Raw genomic sequence first — 23,225 nt, 5'->3', positions numbered from 1 at the left:
TCACACAATCCCTTGGGCCTAAACCGGGCCAGCATTCTACTCCTGGGTCAGCGAAGTTTCTACCTTTTCTTTGCTCATCCTGATACCGCCGTTGACCGGTGACGAGTTCTGCTCCTTCTAATGTTGAACACTAGAGAAGCAGCCAAGGCAAGCATAGTAAGCAGGTTCTATTTAAAGGTATAATACAGACTTCTCCCGGCAGGAAGAAGGGGCCATGGCTGATGTTCTAAAGTCCCAATGGCACCCTACATCTTTTTATAGGTTTAAATTCTCTTTTGCTTCTCCAGTTCCCTCCCCCCTTATCTCGCTCTCCTTCCTGCCTGCGTGACTAGGCCTGGTTTTGCATTAAGTGAGAAGCCATGGGCAAGGGGAGGGCCAAGGTGATTCAGGCAGGTAAGGGCCCAGGGGGCACCAATTAGCAGCTCCTTGCTTGCAGTCCTTGATAAAGGCAGGTAATTTGGTGATCAATGGGCTCCGGAGAGCCTTGACATTCCATTCTTCCAGGGGCAGCTCCAACTTCCAGAGGCAGATGGCTTCATGGCTTCATTTCCTCGAATGGACCGATTCCCTATTTCTACACTAACTACCTGTCCTTCATACTGGCCTCAATCCCATAAACGTTGGTCGAGCATCTTTTATGTTCCAGGACTGGGTCAGACTCAGGGAATGCTCAAAGAACAAGAGAAACCCAGGGAAGACCTGCGTCCCATCAAGAACGACGTACACAACTGGGTCATAACAACCATCCTAGTGCATGCCAAAGGCCGTGTGCGGGGTATGTGTGTTAGCACAAAAAGGACCAGGCAGGACGCAAACCTCACGGGTCACCTCAGCTGTTTATTGGGGGGGTGCAGGGATGAGATGGCTGCCCATGAACCCACTTTCCTTGGGGAAAATGAGCCACCGAATTGAGCACGGACTGGTTTATACGGGTCATTTTGAGGGGTGGTCTAGGGAGCATATCAGTTCCCTTGGATACTCAGGAATTTGGAGCTTTGGGGACAAGGGTCTGTGGCATGGCTGAAGAGGATTGACCTTGGAGGAGATGATCGCCTCCTAGAGACTTGAGGATGCCTGCAACCAGCATCTGGAAAACATTTGTCTTGGGAGATGAAATCCTCAATGCCCGGCCTTCATTTTTCAATTTCTCACTCTCCATAGCCATTAATATGTAAATCCAGGGAAGCTGCTCTGGTCTGGGGACCAGCCAGGCTTCCTGGAAGAAGTGCCAGCTGTGCTGAGACTAGAAGGGTGAATAGAGCTGACTGTCAAAAAGGAGGGAAAGAGGGCGTGGGTCCAGGCAGAGGACCAGGCGGGCAGAGGCCAGGAGCTGGGCACTTGGGGAGCAGAAGGGCAGCCAGTGGGGTAGAACAGAGTGAGGGGGGACGAGGTGGGCGAGGGGCTGGAGGGGCAGGCAGGTCCCCTGGGCCTCACCAGGCCACAGCAGGAAACCAGCTTAACCCTGTGTCCACAGGGAGGGCTGAACATAGGAAAGTGCCCTGATGGGTCAGCTTTCCTTGTAGTCCTCTGGCTGGAGCGTGGAAAATGAGCAGCAGGAAGAAGCCAGGCGAGGAGGCGTAGGCCTGTGACCCCAGCACCTCAGCAAGCTAGGGCGGGAGTATCACGAGTTCCAGACTGGCCTGGGCAACTTAGTGAGACCCTGTCCTAACTGATACAAAAGGTCCAGGGATGTAGGTCAGTGGTAGCGTGTCCCTGGGTTCAATCGCAGTACCGAGGAAAAGAGGGTGAAGCACCCTGGGCTGGAGCCCTCAGGCCCCCTCCTCAGAACGTCTGCTCATTGCTCTGGCCTCCCCGGCTCCTCGCCACCAGGCACAGCCACCTGTCCCACATGTCTTGGATGCGCACGTGGGTCCTCTCAGGGCATCAGACTTGGAATCCACCTTTTCCAGGTGGCAGCTGACCCCCCCTCTAGGTGGGGGCTGCTCTTAGCCACGCCCTGGGCTTCTCTCAGGTGTCCCTCAGGGTCCTGCACTGGGATAGAGAAGAGGAGGCTGACCTGCCTCCCTATCGCTTGCTTCCAGGCATCCTGGACCTGGGCCCCGAAGGCCAGGGGGCCATACTGCTGGTGAACTGTGACCGAGACACACCCTGGCTGCCCAAGGAGGACAGCAACGACGAGAAGGTCTACAGCAAGGAAGGTGCCGGCAGGCCACCCTGGGGCAGGGAGGCAGGGAAGCCCTCACGACCATCCGGGGCAGAGCCGCGGGCCGGAGGGCTGGACCTGGCCTCCCGGGGATGAAGGACCCAAATGTCCACTTGTGCCTAAAGCAAAAGACAAAACAGTAATACAGTTCACCTGGAACCATGTTTTTAAAAATTACACACAGGGGTGGGAAAAGGACCGACAGGAAATCCCCAAATGGTTCATGGGAGGTCACCTCTGGTGCTGAGGTGGCGACCAGCGTCTTCCTCTCCTTTCCGTGGTTCCCAGGATGCACAGCCGTGGTGAGCCGGCCCTTCTGCAGCTGGTCTCCTCACACTAACCTCCTGTGCCTCTGCCCCTCAGACCTTAAGGACATGTCCCAGATGATCCTGCGGACCAAGGGTCCCGACCGCCTGCCAGCTGGATACGAAATAGTCCTCACATCTCCGTGTCGGACTCGGATAAAGTGGGCGTGTTCTACGTGGAGAGTGAGTGAGCCCGGCCCCGCCCTCTGAGGCCACCCCCCCCACACACCCGTGGCCCCTGCAGGTGCAGGTGACAGAGCATACACCTGGCCTCAGTACTTGGGGCCCGGAAGCACTATTGTCCATGGACTTGGGAGGCTCCCCTGACATACACCTGTCCCCCCACAGGAGGCTGTGGTGACCTGGGTCTATGTCCTTCTTCCTGATGGCCAGGGGAGACAGGGCTTTTAAGGTCTCCCTTCTCTGGAGTTCTGTCACCTTCAAGATGCCTGAGGCAAGGCGGGTGCCCCCTTCAGGTGGAATCTGGCATCTCCGCCTTTCTTCTTTTGCTACTGGTTATTGAACCCAGGGGTGCTTAACCACTGAGCCACATCCCCAGCCCTTTTTTTTTTTTTTTTTTTTTTAGGTGCTGGGGATTGAACCCAGGGCCTTGTGCTTGTGAGGCAGGCACTCTACCAACTGAGCTACCTCCCCAGCCCCCCCAGCCCTTTTTATTTTTTTATTTTGAGACAGGGTCTCACTAAGTTGCTGAGGCTGGCCTTGAACTTGTGATCCTCCTGCCTCAGCCTCCTGAGTCACTGGGGGCCATACTGCTGGTGAACTGTGCAGTGTTCACTGCATCCAGCCATCTCCAACTTGTAAAGCCCCCCTAAAGATGCTGTGGGCACCCTCCAGGAATTGACCCCTTGTTCTTCTCAATGGCGACAGAGTGTCCTGGGCCTCTGCTGTGCAGGGACGTGCTCTGCCCTGGAGCCAGTCCTTGGAGCCGCCTGCACTGTCTCACTTTCTATGAACATGCGTTGAGTCACCTCGGTGCCAGCGCCTGTCTCAGAGCCGAGATCCCTGCAATAAACACGACAGTCACACCCTGCCCTTGGAAAGCTGCCCGCCTAGCCAGGGGGACATAATAAATAGCACGGTTGGAAGAAATGAAATAGACGGAGTCCCAGAGCGTGGCGGGGCACAGGCCCCGCTGGCTGGGTGGTCTGGGGAGGCGGTGTTTGAGCTGAGGCTCAAATGAACAGCGAGGAGGCCACAGCCCTCTGAGAGGGGCCGGCTCTGCAGAGCTCCGAGAAGGGGGCCATTCTGAGCCTGGGAGGAGCAGAAAACCAGGCTGGGGGTGCAGGGATTCAAGTTGGGCAAGCTGGGCCAGGGACCAGGGCCAGGGCGTGCAACAGGGCTTGGGTTTTGTTCTGAGTGCAGTGGGAAGCCATTAGAGGGCTTAAGCAAGGGACAGTCAAGGTCTGATTTATGTATTTATAAGCCTCACAACAAAACAGCTTTGCAGTTGACCATGGCTTGGGAGCTGGCTAGGGGACTGGACCTTGGGCTAGCCCTGGGGCTAAGTCTAACGGGATCATTAGAAAGGCTGTTACCCTGGGGAGGGGGCTCCCCTCTGGGAGTGATTTAGCCAGGACGCCAGTAGACACTGGCCACCCCATGCCAGCCCCCTTCTGATCCACGCTGGGCCCTGGGCAGTGACCTCCAGCAGGTTGGAATGTCCCTGGAGTCAGGCTGGCTCCACTGCCCCAGGGGGCCGGAGATGTTGATGTTTACGTGGTCCAGGCCAGAGTTGCCACGGCAGGAGGGGTACGGGCAGCACTGCAGTCTTGGCCTTGACGAAGACCTGCGGCCGAGACAGGCAATGTCTGGGAATGGCCTCGAGGTCTCTGCCCTTGCCGAGGGGGACGGACTGGACTCAGGTCTGGCTCCACATTCGCCTCCCTCCCCCTCGCTTGCCATCCGAGATGGGTCCTGAGCAGGCAAGAAAAAAGAGGACAATGTTCCCGGAGACTGTGCCATCTGGGCTGCCCATCCCCAGGGAGGGCCACTAACTGAGACAGTGGCCACCCTCCCCGTCAGATGCCCATAAAACGTGGCCTCCAGATGAATACTTTGAGCCGAGAGGAAGAGAAATAGCTCATCCAGGGCCCCGTTTCCTTTTTCTTCCACGGGAACCTTTTCTGGATTTTGTCAAAATCTGCACCCAAGCCGGGCGTGGGGGTGCACACCCATAAAACTGGAGGGGCCGAGGCAGGAGGACAGCAAGTTCAAGACCAGACTAGGCGATTGAGTAAGACCCTGTCCCAAATCAAAAATAAAAACAGGCTGGGGATCTAGCTCAGTGGTAAAGCACGCCCCCGTTCAAATCCCAGTACGGCAAAAGAAAAGAGAATATCTGAATGTGCCTGTGGTTGAGAATGTGTGTGTTACACAGAGGTCACGTGGTCACCTGGGACCTGGCCGAGTATGTCCCATTCTCCTGAAGAGCAAGGAGCTGGGCTCAAGGGGTCCTGGGAGGGAACTGCGGGGCCAGGGAGATCTGTTCACAGCTGCACCCCGGGGTCCTCCTCTGCAGGGGAGCCCCTGCTGCCCCAAATGGCAGGGGGATAGAATGAGGAACAAGTCAGACCCTCTGCAGGAAATGGCTACAGAAGGCTCTCTGTAAACAGCAGCTGTGCTTTTCTTGGAAATATTATGATTTTTTTTTTTTTTTTTTTTTTTTTTGTAGTGATTGGGTTGAGCTGAAGTCTTCAGTGCTCCTAGGAAGATTAGTGACTCAGGTTCTGCCCAAACCCCAAGAATTGGGGGCCGCACCTCTTCCTACAGGGACACTGTGACTGATTTGTCCCCATTTTCCTAGGACTTCCCTTTTAGCACTGCAAGTCCCTCAACTCAGGAAACTCCATGGGCCCTGGCAAAACAACAGTTGTCACCCTCTCAAGGAGTTGCCTGGGGGTGGCATCATTCCAAAGTGACTGGCAGGGTCACGCCAAACCATACCACGTGGTGGCCAGCTGGGCCAATGCCTGTGGCCGAGGAGAGGTCAGGGTGGCCGGGGGGCCAGCCCAAGGTGCGAGGGCTGCTCAGATGAGAGGCATTGTTGGTGCCTGCAGGGAGAGCCAGCCATGCCAGGGTGGGGAGATCTGCACCGTGCACGGGGAACGGGGGACAGGCTCCTAGGGACAATGGCCGGGTTGTTCCCATCAAGGAATCAATCTTCCTGGCACTGGCTTAGACTGCCAGAATGAGGCCCAGTTTAGAGACACATTGTGAGTCACAGGGCACAAGCCACATGGGACGGAGAAGCTGCCAGAGTTGTACCAGAATGTGCCCTCCCCGCAGACCCCTCCCCTGGCCAGATCACTCTCTGTCCAAGACCCTGGTGGAGCCTTCGCTATCTGAGCCCCGGGACACTTGGTACCTGCGACTCCTGCAAACAGGGCCTGGCTTCCAGGCCCCAGTCTCCTGAGCCTCAGCTCAAGTGTAGCCTGAGGCACGTGGGTCGGGGAGAGGCGGAGGGAGGAGCGCAGTGTGCAGATCAATCGTGGGGACCCACTGGGGGAGGAGCCCCGGGAGCACACTGCCGGTTCTGGGTCAGATGGACCTCTCCTTCTGTGTTGAGCTGTAGCGAGGTCCTTGGGACGTCCTGGGTCTGTCTCCCCGTCACTTCTTGGACCTTCCCAAGGGAGCGCAGGCGAGATGCTGCTTCTTTGGCCGGGGTGGGCTGCCTCGGCTGCCTCTCCAGTGCAGCGCCCGCAGGCCCCTGCCCGGCACCCATGGTTACCTGGTTACCGAGGTGACTGAAGTGGCTGATGCTGTGCCATTTGCAATGACCCCATGGCACGCGTGCTGTTGTTCCCTGACAAGAGGACTCCCAGAGGTTTCCTAACCCGTAGAGTCTGGGTGGCATCTGAACCAGGGCCTCTCTGATTTTGGAATTTACGACTACTAGGGTAACTACCCACCCCTGGTGACCTATGGCGGAGGCCTGGCTGGGCACTCTGTCCCACAGGGAGGAGCCTGGGCTGCGTGGTTCCTCCCTTCCGCTCACAGGTTCTGATCCTGACACATCTGTACCAGGCATGTTCTGGTTGCCCGTCCCAACCCCTGGGTGACGGGTCATTAACCGTTATCACTGTTGTTGTTGAAAGTACTAAGCTGAGCCTGACTCTGCCCCTCCAGCTCTGCAGGGCACAAAGAACCTCCTTCAAGAACTGTGTAGGGTCCTGCCTCCTTGGCTTTGCCCACGCAAGTATCTCCCCACACACCCCACAACTAACCCTGCCGCCCACAAGGGCGTCTCCAAAGCTGCCTTCCTCTGCTCAAATGCCCCCCACCCTGCTTCCCTCCCGCCCACCCAAGTAACCAGACCATCTCTCACCGCCTAGCTGCCGTGGCGACGCTTCCCACGTGCGCGGTCTGATCATGGGCTGAGCACTGCTTCTAGGCACAGATGCTGCGTGGTGACCATCCGCCTCCCCAAAGGTCCCAGCCCATGCCAGTCACAGAGTAGTAATGCAATTCCTGAGGACTGGGTGTGGCTCAGTGGTAGAGGGCTCGCCTAGCATGCAGGAGGCCCTGGGGGGCACCCCCAGCACTGGAATAAAAGAGCGGGGAGAGATGGCGCACACCTGTCATCCCAGCAGCTCGGGAGGCTGAGGCAGGAGAAGTGCAAGTTCAAAGCCAGCCGCAGCCACAGCAAGGTGCTAAGCAACTCAGTGAAACCCTGTCTCTAAATAAAATACAAAATAGGGGCTGGGGTTGCGGCTCAGCGATAGAGTGTTTGCCTAGCACGTGTGAGGCACTGGGTTCGATTCTCGGCACCACATATAAATAAATGAAATAAAGGTCTATTAACACTAAAACAAATTTTAAAAAAATACAAAATAGGGCTGGGGATGTGACTCAGTGGTCGAGTGCCCCTGAGTTCAATCCCCACTACCCCATCCCCTGCGAAAAAAAAAAAGATATCAATTCACGTGCCTGAATCAACCTGAAAGTTCCCTCTTGGCCTCTCCTGTGGGGAGGGGTCTGGAAGCCCCTGGTTCATCCAGTAGACACTGATGAAGCACGAGCCAGGCGGAGTGGGCCCGGCAGTGCTGGCTGCCCCATACGATCGTGTACATCTAGAAAGACGGTAAAGGGCATCCGCCTTGGCAGCTGTGAACAGAGCCCCAGCTTGCGCTCTGGGGACCTGGGCGGGATTCCCACACGGGACACAAACCAAGACCTGCAGGAAGGAGGAACAAGTCCATTCCACTTAGAGCCACAGGACATGACGGCTGGCAGTCTCAGCGGGGCAGGAGCATTGGCCCAGCCTGCTTCCCTCCCAACCATGAAAATCCATGGCCAGAGACCAGGCACTGTGCCTCTTCACTCTAGCGTGGCTTCCGTGACACAGGGGAATGGTTGGTACGAACAGGCACATTGGTGTTTTCACAAAGGGGTTGGGGCTCAGGATTTAGTATTAGACGAGAATCGGAGTCCCAGCTGTCACCTACGAGAAGGCCTTGGACAAGCCACTTCTCTTTTTTGAGACTTGGTCTCCTCATCTGTGAAATGGGAAACGGCATCCTTCACCCCACCCCAGCTGTGCGATCACCATCTGCTCTCATTTCACGCACACCATCCATGAGAGAACCACTCATCTGACAGATGAGGAGGCCGGAGGCCCGCCAGGGCATAGCAGTGCTGAGACGGTGACAGACCCTGTGGTCACGCTGGTGGCATCTGCTGCTGTGCTTTCTTCTGTGTCTGGAGGACAAGTCCCTGGTCCCTGTCCCCTTCAGTGACTCCGCCTCCTGCTGGCGGAGCTGGGGCCTGATGTCGGTCCTTCCCCTGCAGACCCGTTCTTCGGCCAGCGTTACATCCACATCCTGGGCCGGCGGAAGCTCTTCCACGTGGTCAAGTACACGGGCGGCTCCGCGGAGCTGCTGTTCTTCGTCGAAGGCCTCCGGTTCCCGGACGAGAGCTTCTCAGGCCTGGTGTCCATCCACGTCAGCCTGCTGGAGTACATGGCTGAGGTGAGGGCTCCAGGACCCCCAGAGGGGCTGCCCTGGGGCCAGAGGGTCACTCCCAGGAGCCCAGCCACGTTCCTCTGCCCTGGTCCAGGCCTAGAGCCACATATCCACAGGGTCCTGTGCGTGCTCTGGGCTCCTCGTCCTTGGTGCAATCCCAGGAATCCCCAGGGGGGGATTGCTGACCCTCCCCAGCCTGTGCCCTGGCCGCCCTGCTCCCCAGCAGTGTGGCCTGGTCCTGAGGCAGAGCCCCGCGGGCAGCCCGGGCTCTAACCAGGCCACACCTGTGAGTTCTGCCCACCTCCGACTGCAGGCCCTGTTCTGCCTGTGTTATGCCGGCTCCGACCATAGGCTCGACCTCAGATCCGGCCTCAGGTGGGGCCCTGCCCTGTGGTTAGCGTCTCGGGTATTTGCTTTGGTTTGCGGAAGCTGCAGGAGGAGGAGTGTGCCCGTCCCCTAGAGAAGCCCCTGGCCGAGGGCGCGGCCTGGGGACCAGAGCCTCAGCACAAGGACCTTTTACCCCAGCCCTCGCTCGGGAAAGGGGAGGCATCGGCTGCTCTGGCAGACACAGGAGCCCGTCCCTGTTTTACCCCTGCATCCCTCTGGGGCAGGACAGAAGGGATCCGCAGACAGCTGGGTCTGGCTGGGATATCAGAGGACACACTGGAGTCTGACTGCCCAGGTTTGAATCCTGGCTCAGCCACCTGAGACCCTGGGCAGGTGAACTAACCTCCTGTTCCTGAGTTTCCCCATCTGAAAAGTGAGAACTCCAGTAGCATCCACCCCTGCAGCTCTTGTAAGACAGAAATAAATTGTGCATGGGCACGGGGGCTGGCATACAGTAAGTGCTCAATAAATGTACCATCACTTTCAGTCTCACCCCTCTGGAAGGCTGGAGTGGAGAGACGCTGGGTTCAACCTTTGTGGTGCTGGGGCTCCACAAAGCACAGGGCCTCAACCTGCCAGCACACTCTCCCACTGAGCCCCATCCCAGCCCCCAGTGAGACTTCTCTCCCACCAGGGGATCCCCCTGACACCCATCTTCACGGACACCGTGACATTCCGGATTGCACCGTGGATCATGACCCCCAACATCCTGCCTCCCGTGTCGGTGTTTGTATGCTGGTAAGGGGCAGCCGCGGCCCAGCGCTGACCTTCAGGGTCAGGCAGGCCTGAGTGCGGGTCCTGGCTCTGCCGTCCCAGCTGCGTAACCTGGAGCCAGTCCCGGCCTCCGTGCCAGGCACAGCTCTCTTCTCAAGTCTGGGGAATCCGAGATGTAGGACTTGGGGCCGGGCGGGGGCGGGGGGGGGGGGAGTCCCTTCCTCATTCTCTGTCCATGACCTTGAAGTTGATGGGTTGGCATGACCCTTGATGCTAGCCGCCTTTGTGAAGGTGACCATGAACCCAGATGTGGCCTCATCTGCCCAGCTCAGACCACAGGTCGGCTCTCGCCTGTCCACAGAGGGTGACCCTGTCCCCCTCACCCTTCCTCCGGCCTCCTCTTCCCCTCACCCCACAGCATGAAGGACAACTACCTATTCCTGAAGGAGGTGAAGAATCTGGTGGAGAAAACCAACTGCGAACTGAAGGTCTGCTTCCAGTACATGAACCGCGGCGACCGCTGGATTCAGGCAAGGAGCCCAGCTCGGGCTGGGAGGGACGTGCCCCAGGGTCGGGCCAGAGGAGCTGGCTGAGTGTCGAGCGGTGACCTGCATACGTGCACAGACATGCATGGATACGTCAGCTGGCTGCAGTGTGGCTTCTTGTGTAGCAGAGGGCCGTGACCCCACCTAGGTGTCCCTCCATGGGGCCTGGGCGACAGCATGCAGTGAAATCTAGGTGACACTAAAAAGAATGAGGCCAGTGGGTGACTATGGATACAGAACACACTTCACCCTGACCTGAAGGATGTAGCCATTTTGGGGTTGAAGCTGTGTGCACTGACGCACCCCTGTAATCCCAGTGACTCGGGAGGCTGAGGCAGGAGGATCGCGAGTTCAGAGCCAGCCTCAACAACTTAGCAAAGCCCTAAGCAACTCAGCGAGACCCTGTCTCAAAGTATAACAAAGAGGGCTGAGGCTGTGGCTCAGTGGACAAGCGCCCTGGGTCCAATCCCCAGTACCAGGAAAAAAGAAAAAGTAGGTCGACAGCAGTAAGAAATCTCTGTGCTATGCAGAGGCAGTCTGTGCAAAGAGGCGACCCCAGTTCACTTGTGGGGAGGAGACTGGGGACAGGGAGGCGGGGTTGAGGGAGTCACACTGCTGGCTCTGTGGCCCTCTGTTTTCTGAGATGGGCCCACGTGTGCAAATGCCGCATTCCCTGGCCAACTGATGTGCATCTCCTGGGCTTCACTGACTGCTCTCCTTGATGTCCCCACAGGACGAAATTGAGTTTGGCTATATCGAGGCCCCCCACAAAGGCTTCCCTGTGGTGCTGGACTCCCCCCGGGACGGGAACCTGAAGGACTTCCCAGTGAAGCAGCTCCTGGTGAGAGGTGGACGGCCCCCTGGGGGCTGCTGCTAGGGACCCTCAGGAAACAGCGATCAGTAGAGCCGGGCGCCCTGACTCACTGGTCTGCAGCCTGGGACCTGTCTTCTCACCTGCAGCAGGGGTCAGCTGGGAGAGTGGCCACTGTCACTGAAGTGTTCTCCAAACAGGGCCCACTTCCTGCAGGAAATGGGAACGGTGGGAGACAGGGGAGACCCAGTTCAGAGGCCCTGGCCTCTGCGGCTGCCTCACCTCAACTTAGAGCATATTAAGTTTCACAGAAGAAAAATACAGTTACGCAGTTGTCAGAAAGCATGGCTCTGACTCCAGAGCTCAGCAGGGCCTCGAGGCTTGGTCTTCAGCACAGGTGGGTTTTATTTAACACAGTCTGACTCCTCCGAGACCATTTTCACGCCCCTTTTCTGCCCTCGGCCACCACCATGGTGTGAGGGCAGAGAGAACTGAAGTCAGTCTCCCTGCCAGATGTCAGGCAGCTCAGAGACGACCCTGTGCCGGACTCCTACCCGCTCCCTGAGAACACCCACCCCTGGAGTCCCCGAGAGGGGAGAGGACAGAGCCAAGGGTGTGAGCCCAGCTCTTGATGCCCGAGTACCCTGGCCTTGCGCAGCGGTCCCTTAGCAAAGTGAGACCTTGGACAAGCAACTTAACCTCCAGGAGCCTCAGTTTACTCCTCTGTAAAAGGGGGAGAGAATTGGTGTTGGTCTCACAGGACTGTTGTGACAATCAAAGACATGCACAAGGCATCAGTACGTCCCCAACACAATGACCATCCTTAGCCATTGCTACGGTTTTTATCCCGTAGCCCTGGACACTGCCCATGTCCCCCAGCACTGCGGGGCGTAAAGTCAGATGACCACCAGCAGGGTGGCCACAGCATGGGAGGCTTGACCTGCCCCGGCTCTGCCCTGGTCTCCAGCTGCCTCCAGTGTTCCCAAGGCCCCGGGCTGCACTGTCCTGGAGGCCAGCCAGGCCTGGCTTTGTGCTGCGAGCTGACCCACCTGCAGGTGCTTTGAAGCTCCGCCTGCAGCCTCCAGCAACCCCAGCCAGCACCGCCGCCAGCTGGGGCAACTGCAGCCACCCGCCCCTGTGGCAGGCTGTCTCAGCTGGGCCAGCACAAGCCTCCCATTCCAACTTGTTTTTAAGGGGATTTTTGTCAGACGAGCTTAGTCCCAACCCCAGTGCCAGTTCCCAAACAAGATCCCTACATTATTACCCAAAAAAATCATGAAAGGAACCTTAAAATTCAAGGCATCAGTGGAGTTATATTTTGTGTCCCAACCCCTGTTTATTGGCACTCCATGCTAGGAAGGATTCTGAGGCTACTCTGGGCCCAGTGGTCAAGCATGATTGTGGGGGACGGGTTGGGATGGTGTGTATGTTACATTCCTGCCAATTCTGCATGTATCGGTCAGCTTTTACTAGCTAAGGTGCAGTAACAAGCAACCCCCAAATCTTAGTGGCTGACAGCAGAGGTTTGCTTCTTACTCGCACTCCATGTTGATGGCTAGTGGGTCGTCTGTGGCTCCTTCCTCATCCTACAGCCTCAGTCCACCTCATTCTAGATCATTCTAGAGTCTTGGCCCACCTCATTCTGGAGCATTCTAGAACCTCTTCTTGCTTCATTCTGGGGCGCTCTAGAGCCTCGGCCTGCTTCATTCTAGAGCATTCTAGAGCCTCGGCCTGCATCATCTAGTGTCTCAGCCCTCCACATTCTAGAGCATTCTAGAACCTCAGTCTGTTTCGTTCTAGAATCCAGAGTCACAGCCTTAGTCCGAGAAATGCCATTCTGCCAGCACATGAAGAAGAAGGTGGACAGACACGCACAGAGACTCTTGTGGCTTCTGCTCACAGTTGACATGCATCCCTTCTGCTTGTATTTTATTAGCTAAAGCAAGTCACGTGACCCTGACCCTAGCCAGGATGCAAGATTCTCTTACTGGGAAGGGGACAGAGAATCCCTGGGAATAATGATTCAGTCTCCCTGCTGCCTCAGGCCACCTACCTCTACCCCTTCTATAGATGGGGAAACTGAGGGTCTGGAAGGCCTAATCCCAGGACACCTCCGCGCATCTGTTGGAAAGAGGCACAGAGACCCAGATGCGCACCCTCCTCTCCCACGTGTGCACATCAGCATGCTCGCCCGCTCAGCCTCCCCTGCTCTTTGGTGGAAGTAGGATGTCGCTGGGCGGCCCTGCTGGAAGCCACGGGCCACAGCACCGGACCCTGGGTGGTGAGGGAGCCGTTGACAGAGGGAGGCTGCTGGGGCTGAGGCCCGCCTGCGGGAGGCTTACGGCAGGTGTCACCCTCTACCCAGGGCCCAGATTTCGGCTACGTGACCCGGGAGCCCCTCTTCGAGCCTGTCACCAGTCTGGATTCCTTTGGGAACCTGGAGGTCAGCCCCCCAGTGACTGTGAACGGCAAGTCATACCCCCTCGGACGGATCCTCATCGGCAGCAGCTTTCCTCTGTAAGAGAAACCAGGGGGAGCTGGGGCGGCGGCCGTGGGGGCGCCCGATCCCGCTTTGGGGCGGCCTGGTGGCTCCTGCTTGGTGTCAGTGCCTGGGAGAGTCCCCTGCTGTGCTCTGTTAGTGTGCAGTCACGCCCGGAAAGAAGACAAGCTAGCCTCCACGCCTCAGTGTGAATTAGGACCTACTGCACACAATGGCTCTCTTCCCCAAAGGTGAGGGTGCGTGACGAGGTTGTCACCCAGATGGGGAAGGAGTGGAGGAGGCCAGTGAAGAGACACTGATGGAGGTTGAATAGGAACACGTCGGTCAATCCTCAGGGCTCCCCATGCACGAGAGACATGAGAAGACAGCCCTGACCCCAGAAGCATGAGTCACTGGCTCCTTGGCCAGTGCCCGCTGCCCCACTCCCTGCCCCGCCTCCAGCAACGGAAAGGCAAGCTCTTGATCAGGACGGTGGCCAGGGAGAGAGAACTTGGGTTCTCACGTCACAAAAGGGCTGCCAGGAATCCGCATGTGTGGGACCAGCCACGATCTGGACACCAAGTCCCTCTGAGCTACATGGGATGCTGTGGCTCCTGCGGGACAGGCAGTGACCGTGTGCCCACCCTCCTCCTCTTGCCCCTCCATTCAGTGGTCACTTGTCCATTCAGCAACTGTTTTCTGAGCACCAGCCAAGTGCCAAGCCCTATCCCTGCCCTCAAGGAGACAGACAAGGTCACAGACATGCAAATAGGAATAGTGAGAGGAGGAGGGGAAGGGAAATGGGGCCCAAGGAGGACCCCTAAGTCCCCGGGATCTTTGAGGGGGGCTCCTTAAACACACAGCCAACGGGGTGCCAGGCACTGTCCCAGGCTCTTATAAAAATCAAATAGAGTGGGATGTTAAGGGGTTCCAGCACAGGCGAGGGGGAGCAGGCGTGGAGCTGAGGAGGAGGCAGCCAGGGAAGATTGCGGTGGAGGAAGCAGATGGCCAACGATCCAGGAGGGCCCGGCAGGAGCCAGGTCAGACCCACCCTAAGGACCGAGGGTCATAGTCTAAGGGTGTGGGGAGATTGAAGACCTCGGGGAGTCTAGAAGTCAGGAAGGGCTTCCTGGAGGAGGTGTCTCTTGAAGCAATTAAAGAGAAAGTGAACAGAAGTTAGTTTCCCTCAGAAGCAGTGGGCTAGGACAGATTCGGAAGCCATCCCACCTCCCAGTCCCCTCCAGCAGCCCAGGCCGGACTCCCGAGCACAGAAGCTGGCCTTCCCCTGCTCACTGGCCCCTCGGGGGCTGAAGGCCCAGTTCCGCCCTCACCCAGGTGGCAGCTGAGGCTAATATGCCCCTCCTTCGCCCTGGGCTCAGACGCTTGTCTGCCTGCACCAGGGTCTCAGCCCTGTGGCTCAGGCTCCTGCCTGACACCTCATGACACCACGCTGGGTCCAGCGGGGTCCCAGAGGCCCTCTGCAGTGGAAGACAAGGGGCAGCCTTCTGAGGGGTGCCTCCTCTCAACCCTACCCCAGGTCCGGCGGGCGGCGGATGACCAAGGTGGTGCGCGACTTCCTGCAGGCCCAGCAGGTGCAGGCGCCCGTTGAACTCTACTCAGACTGGCTGACTGTGGGCCATGTGGATGAGTTCATGACCTTCATCCCCATCCCAGGCACGAAGGTGAGCCAATTCCCCAAGACTGAATAGGAAAGGAGAGTAGAGGACCCTAGTACTACTGGCCCTTGCTGGCAGAGGGCAGGGTCTAAAGGAAACAGCATGGAGGAAGAAGGAAGTAGGCTGAAATTGGTTGGTATGTTGTAGCTGTGGCAGGTAAATTTTAACCCAAGGAACCCAAAATATTGGCATTTCAACATGTAATCAATACAAAAATTATTAATTCATCATTTTCCATTCTTTGTTCATATTGTCTTCATAATCTGGTATTTTATTCATATACCACATCTCAAGTCAAGATTAGCCACAGTTCCAGTGTTTAATATCAGGACACTAGGTGGCTACTGTATCGGCCATACCATGCTAGAGAGCCACGCAGTGTGGGTCTGTGGTCTGGGTAAAGGTTCTTCCATTTCATGAAGTGAAAGGAATGGCCGCCACTTCATGCCCAGGACATTCTGTGCAGATGGTATGGCCCTGTGGCAGCTTGTAGAAGTTCTTCCACTCTGTCCAAGGCCATCTTGGACTCTGACCTTTGACCCGATGATATTGTCAAAATGGACGAAGGGTACAAAGCCCACCTGAGCAGCCAGGGCAGCCCAGCGTCGGGGTGGGAGGGGATGTGCAGAGGGGGCTCTGGGTCCTCGGGCCAGGACTCCTCCTGCTCCTTGGCCACCTTCCCTGCTGACACTGTGCCACGCAATGTCGTGCAGGAGTTCCGGTTGCTCATGGCCAGCACCTCAGCCTGCTACAAGCTCTTCCGGGAGAAGCAGAAGGAGGGCCACGGGGAGGCCATCATGTTCAAAGGTGAGTGGCCATGGGGTCTGGCAAACACTGGGAAAAGGGAGCCCCAGAGAGACCCTCAGGGAATGGACCCGTACACACGCTGTCCCTGTGTGCCCAGCTCCGCTTCCCTGGGCAGATGGCCCACCCAGGGTGTAGGAGGCACCATGGTGGGGACAGCCCTGGCCTCTCGTCTCCCTTGCTGTGACCAGGCGGACGTGGAGCCATCCACTGCCGCTTACTGTCATCAAGAGCCCAGAGTGTCCCTTCAGCACCCTGCGTATGCTTTACATGGTCAAGACCAGCGGAGAGTTAAGGGCCCCAAAGCCAGCTCGCTCTGTGCACTCGGAGAGCTGGTGCTTTAGAAAGAGTGAGAGGAAGACAGACCCCATGCCTCAGTCCAGGAAGTCAAAGGGCTTTGGCAGACAGACGCGCGGTCAGGCATCGTCCCCGCGGGCGCGGGTGAGAAATGGTCTGCTGAATGTAGGCAGCCACGTAACTGGGACAGTCGTAGACAGGGATGAGGTTTGCATTTAAATTAATCATGGAAAAAGTCGGAAAGCTGATCAGGTGCAGACGACCAGCCAGGTTAGAGAGGACAGGACAAGTTCTATTGCTTTTTTGTTGTTGTTTTTATTGTGGCAAAATGCACACTACCTATTTATCATTTTAGCAATTTCTAAGTACACAAGTCAGAGACATTAATACATTTAGAGCTGGGCTCAGTAAGACACACCTGTAACCCCAACTTCTTGGGAAGCTGAGGCAAGAGGATGGTAAATTCAAGGCCGGCCTCCACAATTTGGTGAGACCCTGTCTCACATTAAAGACCAGGATGCCGCTCAGTGGCAGAGTGCTTGCCTCGCATGTGCAAAGCCTTGGGTTCAATCCTCAGTACTGCAAAAAAAAAAGGAAATCAAAGTAAAAGATGAAAAGGGCCGGAATGTGGCTCAGTGGGAGAACACCCCTGGCTCACCCCCAGTGCCATAAAAATAACAATAGCGGTCACAATGTGGAATGACCATCACCACCGCCCACATCCACTGTTTCTGAAGTTACTTTTTGCCCCATTCAGTCCTGATATCCCTTACACCCAAAGGTCTGTCCCCAAGGCTGGTCAGCAGTTATACCACCGTCCTCCACATCCAAAGACAGTGGCCCTGCCCTGCCTTGCCTTTGAGAACAGACAGGACCAGTCTGAGACGCTGCCTTTTTGTGATTCCCGCCAATGGGAAGTTTCTTCTTGGATTGGCATATGTGAGTCTCGACTTTCTGGAGACTTCCGTTCTATATTAAACGTGCCCCAAAGCTACCCATAGATACAAACCCACTACTATTTTTATGCTAATAAGGGTGAGCAGTGGGTGGAAGCAGCTCAGGCACAGGGTCCGACAGCCCCGTCTCTTTATTTCTGGGGGGTTGCTGGGAACAGAACCAGGCCCACACACAGAGCGCTCTGCCACTGAGCTGCACCTTGGGGACCTCCCTACCACGTCCCGTGTGGAAGAGAAAAGGGTTAACTGCCAGAGGAGGATGTTGGCAGTTTTTCTGTTACCCAAAAAACTTATCTACTCAATAAACACACGAGAGCCAATGTTTTTTTAAGGGAGAGGGGGCGTGACGGATCTGGCCACACCAGCTCTGGCCTCTTACAACAACTCGCCCAACTCTCCTTTATTTATAATATAAGGTAAAGGGGGACAAGGACCAGGAGGAGCTGCTTCTGTGACGGACAGGATAGGGTGGAGTTAGGGGCGCCATCTTCTTAGGGGGAAAATTCCAGAAGGAGACAGGGAACCACTCCCACGCAGCGCCACTTGCTTCCCGGCAGTTCCTAGAAGCCAGGCCTCTGCTTCCTATAGCTCGGCCTAGTCTGATTCTGCTACATAAGGACGGCTTCCCCCACTGAACCCTGGCCCAGCCGCGATCTCTTTGCTGCCGTCAAGCTACAAGTCTGGGAAGTGCCAGGGACCAGCCAGCTCTTGCTAGACCAGGCAAAGGTGAAATACAATAGGTGCAGAGCACAGGCTCTGGAATCAGACTGCCCGACGTAGCTCAGCCGCTCACTGCAGCAAGACCTTGGGTATGTCACGTAGCCTCCCTGTGCCTCAGTCTCCTCGCTTCCACGGTAGCAGCGACGAGTGAGTCAGTCCACACAGAACTTTCAGAAGATGGCCTGCCACACCACAGGTGCTCCGTCAGTGTAGGTCATGGTCAATCGGCTAAAGCCACAGGGCCGTCCTGTGGAGCAGGAGGAGAGGTAGGCCTCTCCAGGGCAGGCGGCGAGCATAAGGCGGGCCTGAACAGGGGGAGAGTGGTTTCTGCATCTGCCACACTCAACCTGGTGCTGCCGGCCCCTAGGAGCACCCCACCCCCGGCCAGACAGAGAGCAGGGCTGCCGCTTCTCTCCTGGCTCAGGTGACAAGACCGACCCAGGAGAAAGGAGTGCGCCCCGTTCTCCCCAGGCAGAGGGGCCTGACTTCCCTGGCATTGCCCGCCTGGCCCCCAGCCTGGCCCTGCCCCCTTCCTCCATTCCAGTCCAGCAGTTAGCTAGACAGAGCCCCCGCCTGGGCGTCTGAGGCCTGACTGCCCCCCGTCGCCCACAGGCTTGGGTGGTATGAGCAGCAAGCGGATCACCATCAACAAGATCCTGTCCAATGAGAGTCTGGTGCAGGAGAACCTGTACTTCCAGGTGAGGGCGGGCAGGGCCCCGGGGAGGATCTGGACGTCCACCCTCACACCTCAGGGCTTCTGCAGAGGACGCCAAGGACTCAGGTCCCAGACCCCAAGCGCTTCAGCACCAGAAGGGCCTCAGGGGAGCAGGGGTGAGGTGGACACGGGGAAACCATAGAAGGCCTCCCTGGCTGTTTGAAAGTTGCCTTGGTTCTAATTTCCCCTCTGTGACCGTTTCTTGGTATCAGTGGTCAATCTGTGGCCACTGCTTTTGGCAGTAGGATCCTGGGCAATTCGCTAAGGACTCTCTGCCTTTGGTTCCCTCGTGTCTGCCTCCTGGGTTGGAGCTAAAGTAGCTGGCCTCTGGCAAGTGCTTGGGACTGTTACCCCTAGTGTCCACTCTTACCTCCTGAGGTGGCCTGAGGGGGCCCCAGAGTTACTGTGTGGGGAGCGCTTAGGCTGGGGCCTGGCTCACAGTAGGTGCTCATAAGTGAGAGTTGCTGGTATTATTTCTGGAACCTTCCTCTGAGTTGCTACATCCTCACCACTGTCGCTGAGCCCTGGTGGAGGGGCAGTGGGAGATGTGGTGCGGTGTCAACTAAGTGCAGGAAGCCCCTCTGCAGTGCCAAGGCCCTTGGCCCGATGCTGCAGACAAGGTGACAGGTGTGTCCCTTGCCTGCATGTCCTGCTGTCCCCACCCAGCGCTGCCTAGACTGGAATCGTGACATCCTCAAGAAGGAGCTGGGACTGACGGAGCAGGACATCATCGACCTGCCTGCTCTGTTCAAGATGGATGAGGACCGCCAGGCCAGAGCCTTCTTCCCAAATATGGTGAGACCCCAGACCCTAACCCTCACCCCACGCCCAGTGGGAGGCAGCCAGACCCGGAAGGAGCCCTGACAGAAGCTATTTAATCAGGAGGCCCAGATCAGTCCCGGGTGAGCTGCTGTGTGACCTCACCCAAGGCACTTGCCCTCTCTGAGGTCCTCGGTTCCCTCCTGGGGGTGATGTGCTTGTCCTAGCTGCCTCACTGGGGTACCGAGCGTCCTATACCTCGTCAGATAGGAAAGTGCTTTCCTAATGTAAAAAGTCCTCTATGTACAGGAGGGAGTCTTGTTACCATAGAGGGGAGTTTCTGTGAGGTAGAAAGCAATTTGATCAACACACACACACGAATGCACGGATAAGCCCACGAGTGTAGTATCCATGTTTGTTCTGATGTGTGTGTTGCATGTACACCCATGTGAACACACATGAACACACACACGTGCACACTTTTGCACACACATACATACACAGCAGGTTGTCTGGTTTTCCACTTCAGCCCTGCCATTTATGAGTTGCTTGGCCCCCTCTGTGCCTCAGTTTCCCCATCTGTAAAGAGGGGTTCGTTCTAGTACCTTCTTCATCGGATTGGGGAAGGAGGCTTAGCTCAGGGCAGAGATGTAGCCGGTGCCCACTAAGTGACTAACCCTGGGCAGGTGAACATGATCGTGCTGGACAAGGACCTGGGCATCCCCAAGCCGTTCGGGCCCCAGGTGGAGGAGGAGTGCTGCCTGGAGACGCACGTGCGCGCCCTGCTGGAGCCCCTGGGCCTCACCTGCACCTTCATCGACGACATCTCCGCCTACCACAAGTTCCTGGGCGAGGTCCACTGCGGCACCAACGTCCGCAGGAAGCCCTTCGCCTTCAAGTGGTGGCACATGGTGCCCTGACCCGAGGGGGCCCCAGAGCGTCCCTCCTCCCGGAGTCCTCCAGGCCGCTCGCACCCCGCAGGCCCTTCCCCTGCCTGACCTGACTGGGTGGCCCCCCTGGGAGACCCACGGGGAGCAGGGTGGGATTTGGGGTACCTGTGCCTTGCCCTCCCTGGGAAGGGCCTCGGTGTCCACTGAAGTCACCCCCAGTGGCTTCACCTTGGTCCCACCTGAAAGTAGCTGGGCATTTGACCACGCTCTCTGGAGGCCTGGCGTGAGAAACAGAACACCCCCAAAAAAACCATCCCCAAGAATTCTTAGTCTCGGTTTCAAATTGGAAGGAGAGTCTGGGCTCACGGGCTCTTCCAGCAGCCAAGCCCCGAAGTTCAAGGTGGAGCACATGGAAGGGCACCCCAGGCCCCAGATCAACCTGGGACCGCACCCTTATTTCAAATTCACCTCCCTCGGGGTCTCCAGGTGGCCACCTCCCGTCCATTCCTTACCACCTCTCGGCCCTCTTGGCTTTCTCTCTGCAATGCAGACGCCAGAGCCCTCCCTGCTCCCTGAGGGCCCAGGAATGTAGCCCAGAACCTTCCCTGGACACCGATCTTATCATAGCTGGTTTCTCCACTTGCTCCTCTTGCTCCCCAGGGGACTGGGCTCCCTCTTCCCAGACCAGCATCCCTGAGCCTGAGTTCGGCGTCTGAAGGTGCCCAGTCAACTCTCCCCACCTTCTCCTGCCTGGTCCTCGAGTCTCTTCAGTCTCCAACCTCCCTCCCCCCACCAACCTACTACTGTCAACTAGATGCCGGCTTCTTTACCACCAGCCAGATTCAGACCTTCCCTAGGGCGTGAGAAACAATTCACCCCTCCTCCTAGACCCCAGACCCAACACAGAAGGACCCTGGCCTCACCTCCAGCACAAACAGCCCATTCTAGGTCAGCCGCTGGCCTTCAAAGTGGATAGATTATCTCTCTGAAATTCACCCGTGTGTTTGCCAAAGACTCACCCAGTGAGATAAATCCCAATAAATTCCCTGCCTCCAATGAAAAGAGTTAACTTCAGCTTTAAAAAAGCTCCTTTAGAACCAGGAGCATAAGTAAATTATAATTTCATTTTGAAGGTTTAAAAAAAAAAAAAAGAACTATTTTGTAATCAATGAACATGTTGTTCATAAATCTGTGTTCTTGGGGAACAGGATTTTCACTTGGGATTATTTCATTCAACCACTCACTAAGCACTGGTTGCATGGTCACTGAGCTCAGGCACAGTGCCAGGCTCTGAGAACAGCAAAGTGGGCATGGAACCAGTCAGGCCCCAAGGCAAAGAACCTAGGTTGCAATGCCCAGGCTCGGGCTGGGGATGTAACTCGGCGTAGAGCACCAGCCCAGCACGTGCAAGACTCGGTTCCATCCCCAGCACTGCCCGAAGTAAAAATTGTAAAAATTAAAAATAAATTAAAAAATAATGAATGGCCAGCCTTTAACCCTTCCGGTGATGTGCTCTTTAGAGATGCCCCTTTATTCAGGAAATGCTCAGGGCACAAATCTTCCTCAAAGTCACTGACTCCATGAAATTGAGGTGGGGGGTCATCTTCAAACAGGTCCCTTTCCAATCCAGCTGGGCCAGTACCACCTCTCAGAACAGACCCTAGAGCCTCAGAAGCTGTTGTCCCCACTCTGGGGACAGTGGCTCCTGCTGGATCTTCTCTCCAACACCAAAACCGAAAACACAAGTGCCTATCGGAGGGTTGCGTCTGGAGACTTGGTCATGTGTGTGCGTTTGGTTAATGTGGGTTTGTGGGCTTTCTTTTATTTTTATCTAGTCTACATTAAGGGGAAGTGAGCACCTACCACGTGCAGCCTGTGTGTCTTTGTAGATTGTCCTAAAGCTCCCCCCATCCTAAGTCAGTGACCTCTGAAGTTTCTGGAACCCCCAGCACTCAGACACTGTCCTGTCCCAGCTCACTTGCCCACCCAGTGTGGCTACCCTCGACTGGACATACCCCGTGACCTCAGCCCTCTTCCCCACCCCCACCTCCTATAAATGTCGGCCTAGAACACACTTCTGTGTTGCACAACCCAGCCAAGTTCCTGTTTCGATCTGGATTTTGAAATATGCTGTGTAAGATGGCAAGGGGGTGTCATGAAGACGGCCAGGGCTGGGCACAAGTTCAACTTTCTAGAAGAGGCCACGAGGGAGATGGAAAGGTGTTTGCAGAAGAGTGTGACTAAGAGCGATAAATAAACGGTCCGAGGGGAAATCCTGAGGCTCTGCGCGTGCGGTTCTTTGCGGCTTCCTAGACGTGGCCCTGAGTGATGCAGACTTCGTGGGCCCATCTGGCCCTGAAGCTCCTGCTGTTCTGCACACAAGGTCCAGGCTCCCTGCAAGGGTGTCCCAAGCATCTGGAATCCCATGTATACTCAGTGTCTGCATGTCACATGGCCACGTCCCAGGGTCAAGACCAACCCATAGCAAGGTCACTGTGCATTTCCAGAGGGGTTTTCCAGAAGCAGACTCTGAGATGAGCATTTGGGAAGAAGTGGTTTATTTAAGAACGTGTCCCCAGGAGAAGCCAGTAAGGAAATTGGGCGAGTAGGACGGGGAAGGAGAAGCAGAACAATGGGTGACTTCAGGTGCTGCCTCAGCCTGATCCCTGAAGAGCTGGAGCAGACAAGGCACCCGGAGGCCAAGTTCAGCACATCTGCACCAGGCAGTCTGGGCCCTGGGGCCTCTGGCTCTCTGAAGGGGCGTGGCCACCATAGCCCACAGGGAACCATCTAGAGAAGATCGTGTCTGCAGATAGGAACTAGTCACTGCGGCTGGAGATGGACTCACAGAAGCAAAACTGGTGTGGGCAGGGCACAAACCATGTCCACTACTCGGGGTTACTCCATGTTCTTACACAGGAATCATTAAATGCAGGTTTTGTGATTTGACCCATCATATGGTGATCCAGACAACACAGCCGCCATCTACCAGGGTCTCGGTGAACAAATCCCTGAGACCCTA

General features: G+C 56.6%; 1 protein-coding gene across 1 annotated transcript in view; it reads left to right on the top strand.

Annotated features, from left to right (window-relative positions):
- Positions 1-21,411, top strand: part of PADI2 (peptidyl arginine deiminase 2) — a 43,982-nt gene extending 22,571 nt beyond the window's left edge. Inside the window, 14 exon segments of the mRNA XM_079118174.1 lie at positions 2,043-2,055; positions 2,058-2,159; positions 2,528-2,602; positions 2,605-2,652; positions 8,278-8,456; positions 9,472-9,575; positions 9,970-10,081; positions 10,830-10,937; positions 13,273-13,424; positions 14,924-15,068; positions 15,776-15,869; positions 18,452-18,537; positions 19,221-19,349; positions 20,000-21,411. Coding sequence (XP_078974300.1) covers positions 2,043-2,055; positions 2,058-2,159; positions 2,528-2,602; positions 2,605-2,652; positions 8,278-8,456; positions 9,472-9,575; positions 9,970-10,081; positions 10,830-10,937; positions 13,273-13,424; positions 14,924-15,068; positions 15,776-15,869; positions 18,452-18,537; positions 19,221-19,349; positions 20,000-20,233 — 1,581 coding nt within the window. The 3' untranslated portion in view covers positions 20,234-21,411.
- Positions 21,412-23,225: the final 1,814 nt, after the last annotated feature.

This window comes from Sciurus vulgaris, assembly GCF_902686455.1.
Source record: "Sciurus vulgaris genome assembly, chromosome: 1".
Lineage (NCBI taxonomy): Eukaryota > Metazoa > Chordata > Mammalia > Rodentia > Sciuridae > Sciurus > Sciurus vulgaris.
This window is presented reverse-complemented; position numbering and strand designations above follow the sequence as displayed.